Source organism: Lonchura striata, chromosome 18, assembly GCF_050655825.1.
Source record: "Lonchura striata isolate lonStrDom1 chromosome 18, ASM5065582v1, whole genome shotgun sequence".
NCBI lineage: Eukaryota > Metazoa > Chordata > Aves > Passeriformes > Estrildidae > Lonchura > Lonchura striata.
This window is the reverse complement of record NC_140720.1, coordinates 5,312,173-5,326,754: the sequence shown is the minus strand read 5'-3', so window position 1 is coordinate 5,326,754 and position 14,582 is coordinate 5,312,173. Positions and strand designations below refer to the sequence as shown.

General features: G+C 45.4%; 1 protein-coding gene across 7 annotated transcripts in view; it reads left to right on the top strand.

Moving 5' to 3' along the window:
- Positions 1 to 14,582, top strand: part of RHBDL3 (rhomboid like 3) — a 64,628-nt gene that overhangs the window by 12,311 nt on the left and 37,735 nt on the right. For 3 of the 7 annotated variants that reach the window (XR_014949317.1, XM_085556736.1, XM_085556739.1), the window contains one exon: positions 13,607 to 13,690. The exons of 3 other annotated variants lie outside the window; for them this stretch is intronic. Coding sequence is in view for 3 of the 4 variants with exons in the window: in XM_085556736.1 (XP_085412862.1) it covers positions 13,607 to 13,690 (84 nt within the window). In the remaining variant the exon portion in view is untranslated. Of the gene's footprint in view, positions 1 to 2,146; positions 7,565 to 7,675; positions 13,691 to 14,582 lie in introns of those variants that run through there. One more of the 7 variants, XM_085556738.1, reaches the window with a different exon arrangement.

The window sequence follows — 14,582 nt, the reverse complement described above, 5'->3', positions numbered from 1 at the left end:
AATCTACAAGGGTCTCTTTACAATGCACAGAGGGGGCTCTGCATCTGCCCCACGCCTTGAAGTCTAATCTCATTTACAGTTGTCAGCGTGGGCTGCTGAAGGAGATGAAAGGCAGAGGACAAGGAGGAAGAATAGATTAGTCTCGAGCAGAGGGCACTGGGAGTGCACCTGCCTCTGCCCCACTACCTTGAGGAGGGGCGGCAGTAGCAGCTGGGCATGTGTCATCTGCTGCTCTTTGAGGCACCCAGCCATGGAGCACACGATTAATGACTCAAGGGGCTGGGCTTTTGTGAGTAATAAAGCCCTGGGATTTAGGCCCAGCTCTCAGGCCTTTTCTCTGAGCAACACCATCACTTTACATTTCTCAAGTGGTGTTGTGGTCACAGCGAGCTGTCTGTGGCCACAATGCTTCCCTTTCTCCTCTCTCCCCAAACTGGGCTGACCTTTGTCATACAGCATTAGCCCTTTGACTCCTCCACTTTGGGTTATGGGGCTGGGAAAAAAAAAAAAAAAGAATCCCTTCAAATTCATTGCCCTGCAGATAGCCTTGAAGGGAAGAAAGGGCTGGTAGGAGAGGTGTATAGCTGAAGGAGATTGGTTTGCTGTTGCCCTCTGGATTATAAATTCCTCACTGCCTTCAGCCAGAGGCTTTTTTGAATACAGCCTGGGAAAGGGGAGAGGAATTTATCCTTCCCTCAGTCGAGGAGGGAAACTTGGGCATTGAACAACATATATATGTCCAAGAGACTATTCCCTCTGCAGGATAATGTCTTTTACCATGCCTGGATTAGCATCTGTCCATCCCCAATGTTGTTACAGTGGATGGCAATCTCCCAGCACTTCCAGGCTTATACCCAGATTTGACTTTTAGTCACAATACCCTGGAGTGATGGCTCAGCATGAAAAAGCCACATGGAGGTCATTAATGACCATCCCACTCCTTGCAAGATGAACAGCAAAAATGTCCCAGGTTCCTTCTTAATCTTCTAATACCTCTGTACACAGAGCACCAGTCAGCCCTTATGTTGGATGTGGATCTGAGATTGTATTTACACCTTCCCTACAGGTTTGTGATCAGCTACTCCATTTCTCCTTTCCCTGGCTATTTGGACACTCCTCTCTCCAGTCCCACCTGCCTGTACACAGACTGTTGACTTTGACTTGTGTAAAGTTGAGAGTAGAAGCCATCAGTACGAACCAGATATTGGCAGCATAGCAAACACAGCACTCTTAAGCTTGTGCCAGTAAAAGTAGGCATCTCCTGAAATGTTTCAAGGAGTCATAACAAACACACCAAAAAACACATGGAAGCTGAGTCAGTCTTACACAGCTCATGAGTTACTGGCAGTTTGATGTCTCTAGATTTGTAAAAAGCCTCAGGAGGCTTCCTACTCATTACACATTTGTGTACCTTCCACGTCTGAGCCTAGAAACCTGCACGTTGGAGTGCAGTGTCCGAGAGCGATGTTGAGCTGTGTCCAGAGCCGTGTGTCTCTGCTGCTTCCTGATCCCAGCTGCAGCAGGGGGCTTTGGAATCTTCACTCTGCTGCTTCAGCTGGGTGTGCGGGATGGGATTTAGGCACATAGATCCTTGCTAATGCATTGTTCTCAAATCCTGTCTTGCACATAGAAAATCACTGAAGCAATAAAAACGTTTAAGCCTGCGTGTTTAGAAAGAAAGGGGAGAAAAAGCCATAAACACAGAGTGGATTGATGCTGTTTTGCAAATCAGCTGGTGCATTGTGCTCTGTGGCTGTGTGCTGTCATGACAGAGAAGGGGAAGAAATCATCTCATCTCCAGAGAAGCAAGCCAGCTGCTTAGCAAGTGGAAACAGTTTGGAGGTGCATTTCAACACCATCATCACTTAAGCCTGTAACAGGACTTTTAAAGTTACTCTCTACCAGACAAAACAAATGTTTCTCCTATACAGTAGGAAATACGATGTTCCCATTGCTTTCTAGTATTTGCAGTCAGTGCAAAAGTGCTGGGGCACATTTGCAAATTAAATGCAGCAGTGGGAGTGTTTGAGTTTGACAGCAGCCAAGAAAGCTGTGATCTCTTTCTGCCTCCTCACTAGGTGTTGTACTATTTGTTGGTCTGAAATCAGTTAAGTACCAGCAGACCATGAGACAAAGTTGATTCAGCTGCACTATTGTACATACAGGCTCCTGAAGAAAGCTGATCTCTGAATGTCCTGGGTTTTTGTGTGATTCAAACCTTGTTGTGTTTGCCTGTTCAAGCTGCAGCACTTCTTTCCCTCTCCCAGTCTCCTGAGTGGTGGCATCAACCCCAATCTGGCTGCTCAGGGTGACACAGGGAATATTCTGTTCACTAGAGACAATATTTCTTGGTGAAAAAAGTAGTGAAAGTCCTGAATGTTTGTGATCCCTCTGAGTCTCACTTGGACCTTGAATTCTTTCAACTTTAAAAGTAAAACCCCACACTAGCAAGAATTTATGAGTTCTTAGTGTCCATTCCTGTTGCTTAGGAACAGCTATCTGCAGTGACCCTGTGTTGGTGAAAAGAGTAACGATGTATGAAACTGATGTTAAACAAGCAAGATCAATCTTACCCCTAGGAACTGTTCTTCATGTTCTTTGATACTTGACATACTTTGTAAGTAGCAAATACTCTGGAGTCTTCTGAGTTCCATGAGGGAAAGATGAATGAGACAGCTGGAGGCAGAGCTGTTTGTGGCTATCATCAAACCTCTGGTCTAATGCATTTCTTCAGGGCAGTGTTCCCTGCCTCGGTGAGCTTTCATAAATAGGTACCAGTGATGAATAGGAGTCCCTGGTTTGTGTAGCATACTTGTTTGTGATGTACAATGGTAGTTGAAGGGTTTGTTGATGGCAGCCTGCAGCCAGTGAGATGTAGCCTTGTGTGCCTCTTGGCAGAGAAAGGATCAATATTATAGAAGGTGAAAATTTGGAAGTGTCGCAAAACCTATTGGAGGGCCTGATCCTGAATACTCTGACGGTTTAGCAAAGCACTTGAAAACAAGGGTGACAAGTTTCCTGGATTGTTTACGTGTCTGATATAAACTATGTTTTGCCAAGGTTGGTATCAGAATGGGGTGTGCCCTAAGGAATTTAGAGTATGTTTTTATTTCTGCCCCTTGGCTCTAAGACAGAGCCAGATGCTTGTCTTTTGCCACTTCTCTCATGTTTACCCTCGCACTGAGAAATAATGGAAATTAGGACTTGAGCATTTTTTCTTACTGCAGGCAGTGGCCTCCATGGAATGATGTTGGGTTTTAGCCTTGTCTTTTGCCCTGGGGAGGAAAATCAAAGAGTTTATTGTGGCTCCTTCTTCCATTTGAACTGCTGCTTTTTCCCTCAGCTGTTCCTTCTTGGTTGCTGATAGAGGAGTTGCTTTTGCACACAGCCCAGCTATCACTGGATTTCTGTCTCTGGGTTGTTCTCCCTGTCAAGAGGGAAGGCACAAACACTTTTCCTTCATATGTCCTCTGACAATAATATTGAGGTCTTGGGGAAATGTTTATTTTTGCATGGACTTGTGCATTTAGGCAGCCCCTTTGGGGGAGACTGCTGTGAAGAGCATAGGAGATAGTTCTCTGCTGCTGTCTCTAGTCTCTGAGCTGTGCTTGGAGACCATGGCTGGAAGAATAACTTCCTTCCAGCCTAAATAAAGTGTCTGAAGAATTGTTATTAAGCTCTATTTACTTTATTACACTTGAACTTGCCAGCCCTGGGAACTGTTTGGGCAGGTCTTGTGCATATGTGCTGTGTGCAGGATGTGCCTTTGACAAGTTAAATATAATGGTGCTGTCTCTTCTAGGGCTTAATGAACCAAAGTCCCCTTCAACAAGACCATTGCTCTGGATGGCTTGTCCCAGGATAGTGATAGCCAAAATTCCTCACAAAGAATTGTTTTAATGTATCTGAAACAGTGTTTTCCATCTTTATTCCCCCTGAGCTCCATGAGCTGAGAGCTGCCATTGCTGCAGCTATGGGATCTTTTAGTGTTGGTACTGGTGACCAAGAAGAGCCAGAAAATCATTTGCCAGGTGCTGATTTATGACCCTAGTGGACAGTCCTGAAAAGCAAAGTAAGAATTTTCTGGGCCTTACGCAGTTCTAGCTGCCTGGAAGCTTCAGACTATTATTTGACCATGTGGAATAATAAAACAGTGAAAACTAATTAACTTTTGTACCCACTGCAAAACAAACAAGATAATGCAGAAATACTCTACTCTTGTAAGCAGCAGTGACTTTATGGGTTTATAAGCCTGTGTTTAATGACCAAGCATGTAGTGCAATGTGTGAACTATGTTCCTTTTGCTGACTTCCAAAGCTGAGCAGAGCATAACAAGCTTTACCGATCACCGAGGGTCTGAACACCAGCTTGGGATAATGTTCTTTTATCCTTATTAATTATGTAGGTGATGTGCAGGTGGAGGTTTGACACAAAGCTGCATTGGATGGTTTTTGTAGTCTAAACCAGCCTGAATTACACGGAGTCACTGCAGTTCATTCAAGGAGAGATGCTCTCTGCAGTGTGAGTACTGTAGTCTTTCTGAGGTCGTTCTGTGCTCGTCAGATGTAGGTGATTGAGCTCTTTCTCAGTGGGAGCACCAAGGTGTTTTTCTGATGTTAGCAGGCGAAGAGTCAGCCCTGCTCAGGACCTGTCTCCTGTGGTGTGGCTGCTCTCTGTGTGCCAGCTGTGATGTTGACAGCAGAGCAGAGGTGTTACCGAGTGCCCTGGTGTTGTGTTCCTCGCCAGTGGCAAGGCACTTACCAGCACTGTAAATATAGACGATCCAGCCTCCGTCATCCGACACCGATTCGGAGGGAGGGAATATCTGGCTGTTCTTCTCCCCTAATCAAATTACTAAGGTAACCCTCCTGCGGTCTCCTCACTCCTGCATTACTCAGTAATCCCTAATACTGGATGTTTAACTCTGTGTTGTTAGACTCAAAGCTGCTAATTCCTCTTGTCCTTTCCTAGGATCTACCAGTTTAGCCAAGATACTTGTCATGATTGTTGATATGGGAACAATTATTTGGAATTTGAAAGAGAAATTAAAAGCAGGAAAACTGTGATGTGACAAGATTTTCCGAATTATTTATTCTCTTTCTGATGGATGTGCTCAAGCTGACATGGTACTCAGTTCCAAAGAACCAGCCAACATGGGTCTATCCCAGCTTTAGTTTTCTCCACAAAGCTAAGTATTATTGCAGAGATATTATTAACCTAAAATAAATGTGTGCACATACTCACTGCTATAGAATTCTGTTTTTCATGCATCAAATCAAGTCCCTGTGTATTTTCACCTCCCTCCCAGATCTGGCAGACAGTGAAAAGGGGAGCTATTTTTAATTTATTTTTATTTCATTTAAGCAGTATTCTGAAATCTTCTGTGTTTTGAGTTCAGGGTATGAAAATGTAGTTTTTCTCCTGACAGGTTTCATGGATTATTGCTATAAGGCTTCATGTCTATAAAGAAAGGATAAAACTTCCTTCAGGAAGTGCAGAAGTTCTGATTTTGGAGGATACAGATTTTAGTTCCTTTTAGAAACTGGAAAACAATAGCAGTCATTGTCCTCATATTAAAGAATTTACTAATAAGGAGGAACAGTTAATCAGAGGAGAAAAAACAAAAGTCTTATGTGGCAGAGTGGTATCAGAAAGATCCAGTTCCCTTCCAGGGGGGAAGATGACAGTCACTGGATTAGGAATCATTTACCTGAAACAGTATTTCTGGCAACCAGAGAGATTGGCATCAGTGTCAGAATGGTGCTTGCAAACATTTAATCACCTTCTAGCTGTCACTACAGTTCTGTCATCCCACTGGAGTGCCTGCTCCACCTGTCTTCCTGAAAGGCTGGCATGTATTGTCCAGGAGAAAAGATGAATTTCTGGTCCAAATGCAGTCTCTGCCCAGAAGAAATGCATATAGAAAAGTTTCCTCCTTTCCCCAGTGAATGTGCCCTTGTGTGCCTGAGTCCTGTCTGATGGGCCAAAGGAGAGGTGACTCTCCAGAGCAGGTCCATCCTTCCATGCCGAGTGTCCTGCACCCTGGGGTGTGGTGATGGGACAGCAAGTTGTTACCAGGGTGCAGATGCTGGTCACAGCAATAAGGGCCAAGGCCACTGGCTTCTTTGTGCTCTGCAGGGAGGAAGAGGGAGACAGGCAGAGCAGATCTGACTGTACAGGAAGGCTTGAGTTGGGGAAAAGCAGAGTGCCCAGTTTTTCAGAGTAGCTTTTAGGTTAGGACTTCAGGCAAGGCAGTAGGCAGGAAACTTTGGTTGTGACAGGAACAACATTCCCACGTCAGCACTGAACTGACACTGGTGGAGCTGCTTCAGTGCAAAGCCCAGCTCAGCTTTTTTCTGGCTCCCAGTGCTGAAGGGGCTGTTTGTGACAGTCCAGGTGGTCTCTGTGCTGCTGCCTCTTGAACTAGGACAGCCCCCACCTGCCCTGCTGTAGCCTTTTTACACACAGAGCTAACGAAACACAAGGTAAGAGGAGTTCCCTGCAGTTGTATGGGCAGAACTTTTCCTTGCTGAGTACATTTCCACCTTGCAGCACGTGGTAGGCACAGCCCTGGTCTTTGCTGCAAGGGGTGTCTAATGCAGCCCCTTGGTCACAACATCCTGGCACCTGGTAAGGCTGAGGGGGACAGCCAAGCTCTGAGCCCTGCAGCTCTCCTACGGGGCTGCCCTGCAGTGTGCTCCACTCTTTTCTGCCTGGTGGAGCAGAAAAGGGAGGAGCAACAGTTGTCTCCTAGGGCTGGCTTGGTCATTGGTGTTTCTGCCTGGCCATCCTCTTGCTGCTGTTGCTCACCAGATAAGTCACTAAACAGTATCATAGAGAGACCCAGTGGCTCAGATCTGATTAATCTCTACAACTTTATACTGTATCATAATTGGATTAGCTGCAGGGGGGTGGTTTTGCTCTTGTTCCTGATTTTTTCTTAAGCAGGTACTTATCACTGTGACATCTGATGGAAGCAACAAGTTTGAGTAGCAAGACCTGTGAATAAATAAGCAGTGTTTGCTTCTTCCCCACTGCTCAACTAACAGCTCCTGCCCTTCCTTTCTAAGCTACTGCTGTAGCTGATGTCTGTGTGGCTTTGAGTAAGCCCTGCAGTCAGATCTCTTGGGAGGTGTAGGCTTTGCCTGACAGCCTGAACCCAGAGTCCCTGATTGGTAACCACAGTTCAGTCACTTTTGGGAAGGATTTCTGCTCAGCAAATGTTCAAAGCAGTATTAACTTTCCATGTTCAGTTTCTTTCATCTTTTGTCTGAGCTTTTTAGTTTCCTTCAGAGCCTGACTCTTCTGCACCTCAGGGTTTTTGCATGTATCACCACAGTGGCTGTGGGTTGTAGGGAATTGGTCTTATTCAGCACTGCAATAGTCCTTCCTCTTCCAGGACTTCAAAGCTCGTTCTCCAGTATCAGTTCATTTAGTTTCATAGGTGGGGAAATGGAATAAGGAAATCAGTGATCATATTCTGTTATAGTGGGGAACTGCCTGCAACAGACCTGAAAAAGGAATTTAATCCATTTGATTGTGGGATTGCCCCTAATTCCTCAAGGTGTTGTCTACATGTGTGGTGCCCAATTGAAAAAAAAGGAGAACCAGTTTAGGGGAGTCTTACCCCATGTCTGTTCTTCTGCCTGCAGCACCCAGTTTCCTTTACAAGAAGCTTAAAATAGAAGTATTTTTCCTTGCCATAGCTGTAATTGGTGCTGGATTGGGTACTGGAGAGGTGATGGAGGGGGTACAGGCTGCTGAGACACTGTCTCTTATATCTGTTTCTAGATAGCTGTGCACAAAGAGTAAATTGTAGGTGTGACATCAGGCCATGGTTCTGTTCCAGGAGAAATAATAGATGTACCAGCAACAAACTGGCTGTTTCAAGATCAAAAGTGCTGTTACATTAAAGCTGGTAATACTGCCTGGCTTGGCAAGAGCCTGACAAAGCATTCCAGGGTTTTAATGTATATTTAGATAAACTATCTTCCACAGTGAGGTTCAGGCCTTTGTATTTAGTCCATGTACAACAGCAAGGGTTTTAGTGGCTTGGTAAGAGTGTAGCTCCAAGGAATTCCCTCTTTGTACAGGGCTTGGATGTAATTAATTTGTGAACACTGCGTGCAGAGCAGTTACAGTCTCACAGCAGAGGGTTCAGTGCTTCTTGGCACCTGGGGTGCCTTTGCAGGGTGTTTGGTTGTCAGGCACGGGCTCTGCTGCTGCTCCTGAGGAAAACATGATCATTAAGTTGAGGTATAATGGACATTAGTTTCCTTTCTCACATTTAATGCAGTCATGTATTTTGTGTCCACCAGCCCCTTCGGCAGCTCACAGGCTGGATATGTAAATTGGTAGCTACAGAGGATGACTGATCTGTTAATAGGTGGAATTTGATGCTCATAAAATGAATGCATTTAATGTTTCATGGCAATGGTTTGCTTGAATTTTTAAGTCTCCTGAGGATCTCTTACTTGTAATTCTGTGGCTCTGGCTGTATTTGTTACCAAAAGCAATACAAATGGAGAGGCTCTGTGGTTTGTGAGGGCTGGCTGTTCTGTTGTCTGTGAGTATCACTTCAACTTTTTCTGTATCAAATATTATTCCAAGGAAGCTGTGAAAGTGGGAAATGCAATGATGTCCGAAAACAAAACACTGCAGTCAAATTCATGGTGTCCATAGAAATAGCTGTCTTTGGAGATCTGCTCAGATATTATTTTTCAGGAAAAGCCGAGTTTTAGTAGATAATTTTTCATTATTAGGCTTTCATTGAGGGATACAGAGGACTAAAAAGATTTGGGTCATTAAATAAGTATAGATCTGCCACTGTGGGGTTTTAAACACAAAATTAAATCCCAGGCTCTTTGGAAGGGGCCACGCTTGCTTCCTTTGGGCCCCATGCTAATTTCATTGCTGGTTTCAGAAGGGTAAGGACTTCCACTGATTTTAATTTTACAATGTTTCTTTTAGTGTGCAGGCATTGAAATATTCCATTTCTTTTGCTGAGGGTTTCATTAAAGGAAGCTGTATGCCCCTTCTGTGGCAGAGCATTTGTGTAATAAATTGCATTTTACAAACACATGAGGTGGTGATGAACCCTCAGTTATTGCAGAGTTACACTCTGAAAACATTGGTGCTTCTTGTTTTTCACTTTAGCACTGTGAGGCAAATACTTCAGCTTTTTATCACTTCCACAAGCCTGGGCTGAAGGGACAGTAACAAATATGCAGGGAAAATATTGTGATATGCACCATAAAGTTGTGCCAAGGTGAAAGGAATATACAATCTCAAGTGATCCCTTCCCCTGGGGCTTTTATGATTTATTTTAATATTTTCTAAGGTGAAGTACTGGATCCAAGCCTTGCTACCAGCCAGCATCTTTCATGTCAGGCAAAAAATCTCTTACTTGTGTCTTCCTTGGCCACCGCCCCTCCAGATACTGGTGATTCAGCACAGCAGAGTTTGGCTGTGGAAAGTCTCACTGCTGTCATAATGTGGGTACTGCATCCACCTCTGCCTGCTCTGTTCTCAAGGGATGTGTGCCAGGGTTAGACTGAAGAGTGTCTCAGTTTTGCAGTCTGAGGAAATGACCGTGGTGTGCTGTGTTTCTGAGAAGGCCATTGAAAGAGGCAGATTTGCTGTGTGGGCAGCAGGAATAGAACCAGGGTGAAGTACCAGTGTGGAGTGGCTGAGACTGTGGGTGGCACCTCTGTGACATTTCTTTCTCTCATTGTGGCATTTGAAAAAAACTCCCCCAGAGGCAAGCAGGGGTGCCTGGTTATGATATCCTGGCTCTGAAATTGGGTAGTTGTGATTGCAGGGATCTGCAGCCTGCTCTGGGTTAGTATAAACACATGTTTCAACTTGTGTTTCCTTGAAGGACATCAGTGAGTAGGTAGGCAAACCTCAGCTGCTTTTCTTCTGGAAGCTTGGTCTCCCTAATGAAATTCTCAGGAGTTGTTTCTCAAGTCCATGAATTCAGTGGCAGCTGAAGGTATTTGGAAGCTTTGGGTACCAATCACTCCTTGGAGCTGCAGAAGGCAGCATTGCACTGTGGACAGGTCACTGTAACCACCAGCTCTGTGCCACTGAGCTCTCGTGTCACTGAGCTGTGGTGTCACTGGTGTCACTGAGCTCTGGCTGGCGTTGCTGGTGCTGCCTGAGCTCACAGCCCTGCACACAGCTCATGGGGCTCAAGGGGGAACAGTGAAATGTGGAAGGCTGAAAATGACCTCAAGAAATTTCCCACCTTCCCCATCAGCCCAACACTTTAGATCAAAGTTATCTAGAATGTTCCTTTTCCTTGGTGTAGGAGGAATTCTCACTTCAGCTTGTCTGAGACCAGGACCACAGGGCCTGGGAAGGGAAGAGTGAATGGAGAAGCTACTCGCCAGGACCTGCTTCTTCTGGTGACACCAAGTAGCAATTTTTGAAACAATTTTTACTTTAGCTGCCTCCAAACTTTGTAAAGTTGAGAACTGGAGCAAGCAATACTGGTCAATTAAAATGGCAATATAATTTTAATTGACATAATAAAGACTAATGTATAATATAATTAATTTTTTCATGCAATAAAATAGGTCAGGAATTAATCTCAGCTAAGCAACCAGTCTGTTGTACTTCCTTACTTGCTACAAAGAACATTTTTCTATGCAGTGAGATTTTCTAGCAAAGAAGTGCTGAGAGTAGAGGGTGATGGCCATGGGCTTGCTTTCTAGCTGGCACAAGCATGCTGATGTGTAGTACTTTACTGAGGGCTAACCAAACTAAAAATATCTCCTGTCCAGCTCCTCCAAGTCAGTGTGATGAGCAGAGCCTGGTTATATCTGTTCTCCATCTGTCCCTTCCTCCGTCATCTTTGCTATCATTAATTGTTAATGTCTGGCCTGAGGGATTGCCTCTTAGCACAGTGCTGATGGGATCTTTCCATGGAGGATTAAGGCTGGAGTGGATTGGCAGGAGACAGTATCCCTGCTGTGGGAAGTTGGCCAGATGTGTGCAAGCTTGGTGCTGCTGCTCTTCCAGTTACTCCAGTTCATATCTGGACACAGGCAAGGGCCAGTTGCAGCTCCACGACCTCTGACCAGTGCACCAGGCCAGGTGTGGTCTGGTCTGGGTTTGGGAGAGGCCTCCTGCACCCAGCTGCTGCACATGGCCTTTGAGGAGATTTTCCATCTGTTTGCATCAGCTGCACCATCCCAGGGAGGTGATTTCACACCTGGTCAGGTGTGGCTCACTGTGGTCACAGGGCTTTAATCAAGGCAGTGAAAATGCTAACAGAGTAGTGGGAGTGCTGGCAGGGGGAGTTGAGATGTTATTTCTTACCATGTCATGGTCCCCAGGTGGTTAATGTGTCTGTAAAATCACATAAGTGCTTTCCCATGGCTTTGCTTTCTGCTAATGTCTCAGCTGCCAGGATTTCATGGGACACAGATCTCAGCTTGTGGCAAAAGCCTGGCCTCCTTTCCCTGTAAAAGGGCTTGGTATGTATTTCCAGTGTCCTGAAGCTCTGAGATTATATTTCATTTTGTTTTATCAGGTTTGCTTTCCTGCAGAGTCTGTATTTTTTCCCGTGTCTGCATAGGGAGCATGGGAGTATTCCATGGCATTTCAGAAGGCTGGGAATTTTTCCTTACCTGGTTGGTCTCCTGGTCTGCTCCTGGGAAACCCTTGGAAACTCTTGTTGCTCTTTCCCAAAGGTGATATGTGTCCTCCAGTAAGCAAAAGGTATCTTTACCTTGCAAGGGCAGCCTGGGGCCTGGAGGTGCAGTTGCTGCTGGCTGTCAGCAGCACAGGTGATGACTCTTTTTTTCCATATTCAGGACAGATTGGCAGGAGCCAGTCTTTGAAGCCATCACACCAGGGCGGGTTTTCCATGTTTGTCGATGCTTTCGACAGCTACAGTAGCTGCAAAAACGTCTTCTCCCAGTCTAGAGGGAAACCTTTATATCTAATTCATCTCAGACTCTAAATCATAAAGATAGGCAAGTAAAACTAGCAGAGTTTGCACGAAAGGGCTCAATTTTGTTGAGACTTCTTGAAGGGGATGTTGAGGCTTCTTGAAGGGAATGTTAAGAGATGTTCACAGTGTTTAGAAGCACTGCTGGATTTATTTGTTTATTTTTCTATGAAAATCTCACTGTTGGTATTCCTATGTCCCTTTTAAGCCATTTGACATGAAAAATTTATTTTTATCCCAGTTCATGAGACTGTACAAGTAGAAATTAAAACACTGCTTGGTATTTCCTTGCCCACCCTATCTGTTAGTCATCCCCAGCTCCTTTCAGCTCTCCCCAGCTCTCCCCCCTTTCCCTCCCCAGCTTGCCTTGAAGGGCTGGGAAAGCCGGCGCTGGCACATTATGTTGCCTGTCTGATTGTTGTGGGGTTGTGTTTGTGTGGGGAAGGTCACGAGACAAAAAGACCACCAGGCAAGGGTGGGTGGGGGGTGTGCAGTCCCTTTCCATTCAGGCCTTTTGGCAATGAGTGGGAAGAGTCTTGTTTGCATGACAGGATTTCAGGGGGCCATTGTTTTTTGTTTAGATTTCTTCCACTGCTGCTGCAATGGGCCCTGGAGGGCTACAACAAAGGTAGAGCTTATATTATGAGATTCATGGGGCAAAGCTCTCAGTGCAAGAGTGACTGAGCCTGACCAGCCACTGTGCTCCTGCAGCCTGGAGACTGCCAGCAATTGCTCTGGCTGGAGTGTTTATGCCATGTCCAGATGTGGCTCTGGTGGGAGCTCTGACTCTTGTGGGCTGAGATCCTTAGTGGGATGAATGCTCTGGAAGTGTTCCGTCTATGGAATGAGGGCTGGAATGCAGGGGTACAGCTCCACACACCTGCCACAGTGGCTGTGCTTCCCTAAGTATTTCTGAGACTTCCAGCCAGACTTTTATTTGCAGCATCTGCCTCTTTCCTTGCTATCGGGTTGACATTTTTTGAGAGCATTCTTGTGTTTAAACAGCACTTAGTTCCTCATCATCCCTGTGAGAAGCTGAGCTGCTGTCCCTGGGTGCAGCTCTCCCCTCACCCCATCCTTAGAAAGCAGCTCAGTGTATACTTACCACTGGTGTGCACAAAGCCTAACATTGTCAGGGACTCATTGTAACTGTCCCAATTACCCTGATTTCATTTGCATAAGAAGATTGACCAGACTGTGACAGTGGCACTGCCTTGGCTGTCTGATATGGGACACTGTCATTTGGGAAGCAGGAAAGAACTGGAATTGCCAGGCTGGATGTGGGATGGGGAGAGGGAGACTGTTTTGGTCCCTAGCAGCACAGGTGCTATGGCAGCCCTTCCTGGAAGTAGGATAACTTGTCAGTTCCAGGCACTGCAAGTCCCTGACCAGGTCTGATTCAGCTGTAAGAGCTGCCAGCTTCCCAATTATGCAGATTCCAGATACCCCAAGCATGCCTGAGTGTCTGGCTTGTCCCATGCAAGTAAATCTTTCCCCTGCATAGTGTGTATGTGTGTGTTTATTTATTTTTTTGTCAGTGGGTGTTGACCGTGCTCAAATGCTTCTACACTAAGCAGTGGCCTTCCATGTTTGTCACTTCCCTCAGGCACATGTAACCTCTCCTCCTTGTGTTTGGATTTTTTCCAGAAAGGTAGCTGTTCCTGCAGGCAGGCACTAAAGCAAGAGAAAAGCAGCCGGGATGGAGCAGAAGTCAGGAAGCAGGCTGAAATGGTATGATCTCTTGACCCAAAGCAGTAGCTAGTGCTGGTAGGACTTGCTTGCACTGCAGCAGCTGCAGAGCTCTTGCTCCTCTCACTGGATTGAGAATTATTCATATTTTCTCTCCCTTCCCCCAAGTGCCACATATAATGTGATCTCCCTGTGCCCAGGCTGGCAGATGGAAACCCAAAACTCTTCTTTTTGCAGTAATGGTTCTTCATGGACTCAACTGGCCTGGGAAGCTTGAGAGCTTTGGCAGAGCAGCCTTTCTTTCCCCCTGCCCCTGCTGTGTGTGTGCCTGCACAGACCCACACCCATGTCTTCATCTCCCTGCTGCTTCCAGGAGAGACTCTTGCTCTTGGATATCTTTCTTGTTGCTTGTGGATATCACCAAGTTTAGTGTGCTTTGTGGAGATGCTTTGACCTTTATTCCATCTTACCCTATCCTTCAAAATCCCCCCTCTAGTATTTAGCAATTTAAGATTTTTATTATTTAGTTATTAGGTGGCAGTACAGTAGTGTGTCATGGAGGTGGCTGGAACACAGGCAGCTCATCCCAGCTGCTGTAGTATTTTAAGCCTCTTGGATCCTTGGGTGAGTTACTTTGTCTCTGCAAATTACTTTGGTAATTTCTAATTTGGCAATTACTTGTGTGAATTACTCTGCCTGTTTCCCAGTTCAAAAGTGGAACTCTTTATGAAGTGATACCACTGTGAATCATAAAGAGCACAAATTATCATTTCAAAATGCACTATGTCCTAGAGACCTAATTGCTAATGGCCAGATCCCGAGTCTCTGTCCTTACATTTTTGGATCTCTGAGAGGGCTTGATGATCCAGCCCAGATTTCCCAGAAATTCCTTTGTTCTTTCTTTGGCAGGACATGGAGCAGGGAAAGAAATCCT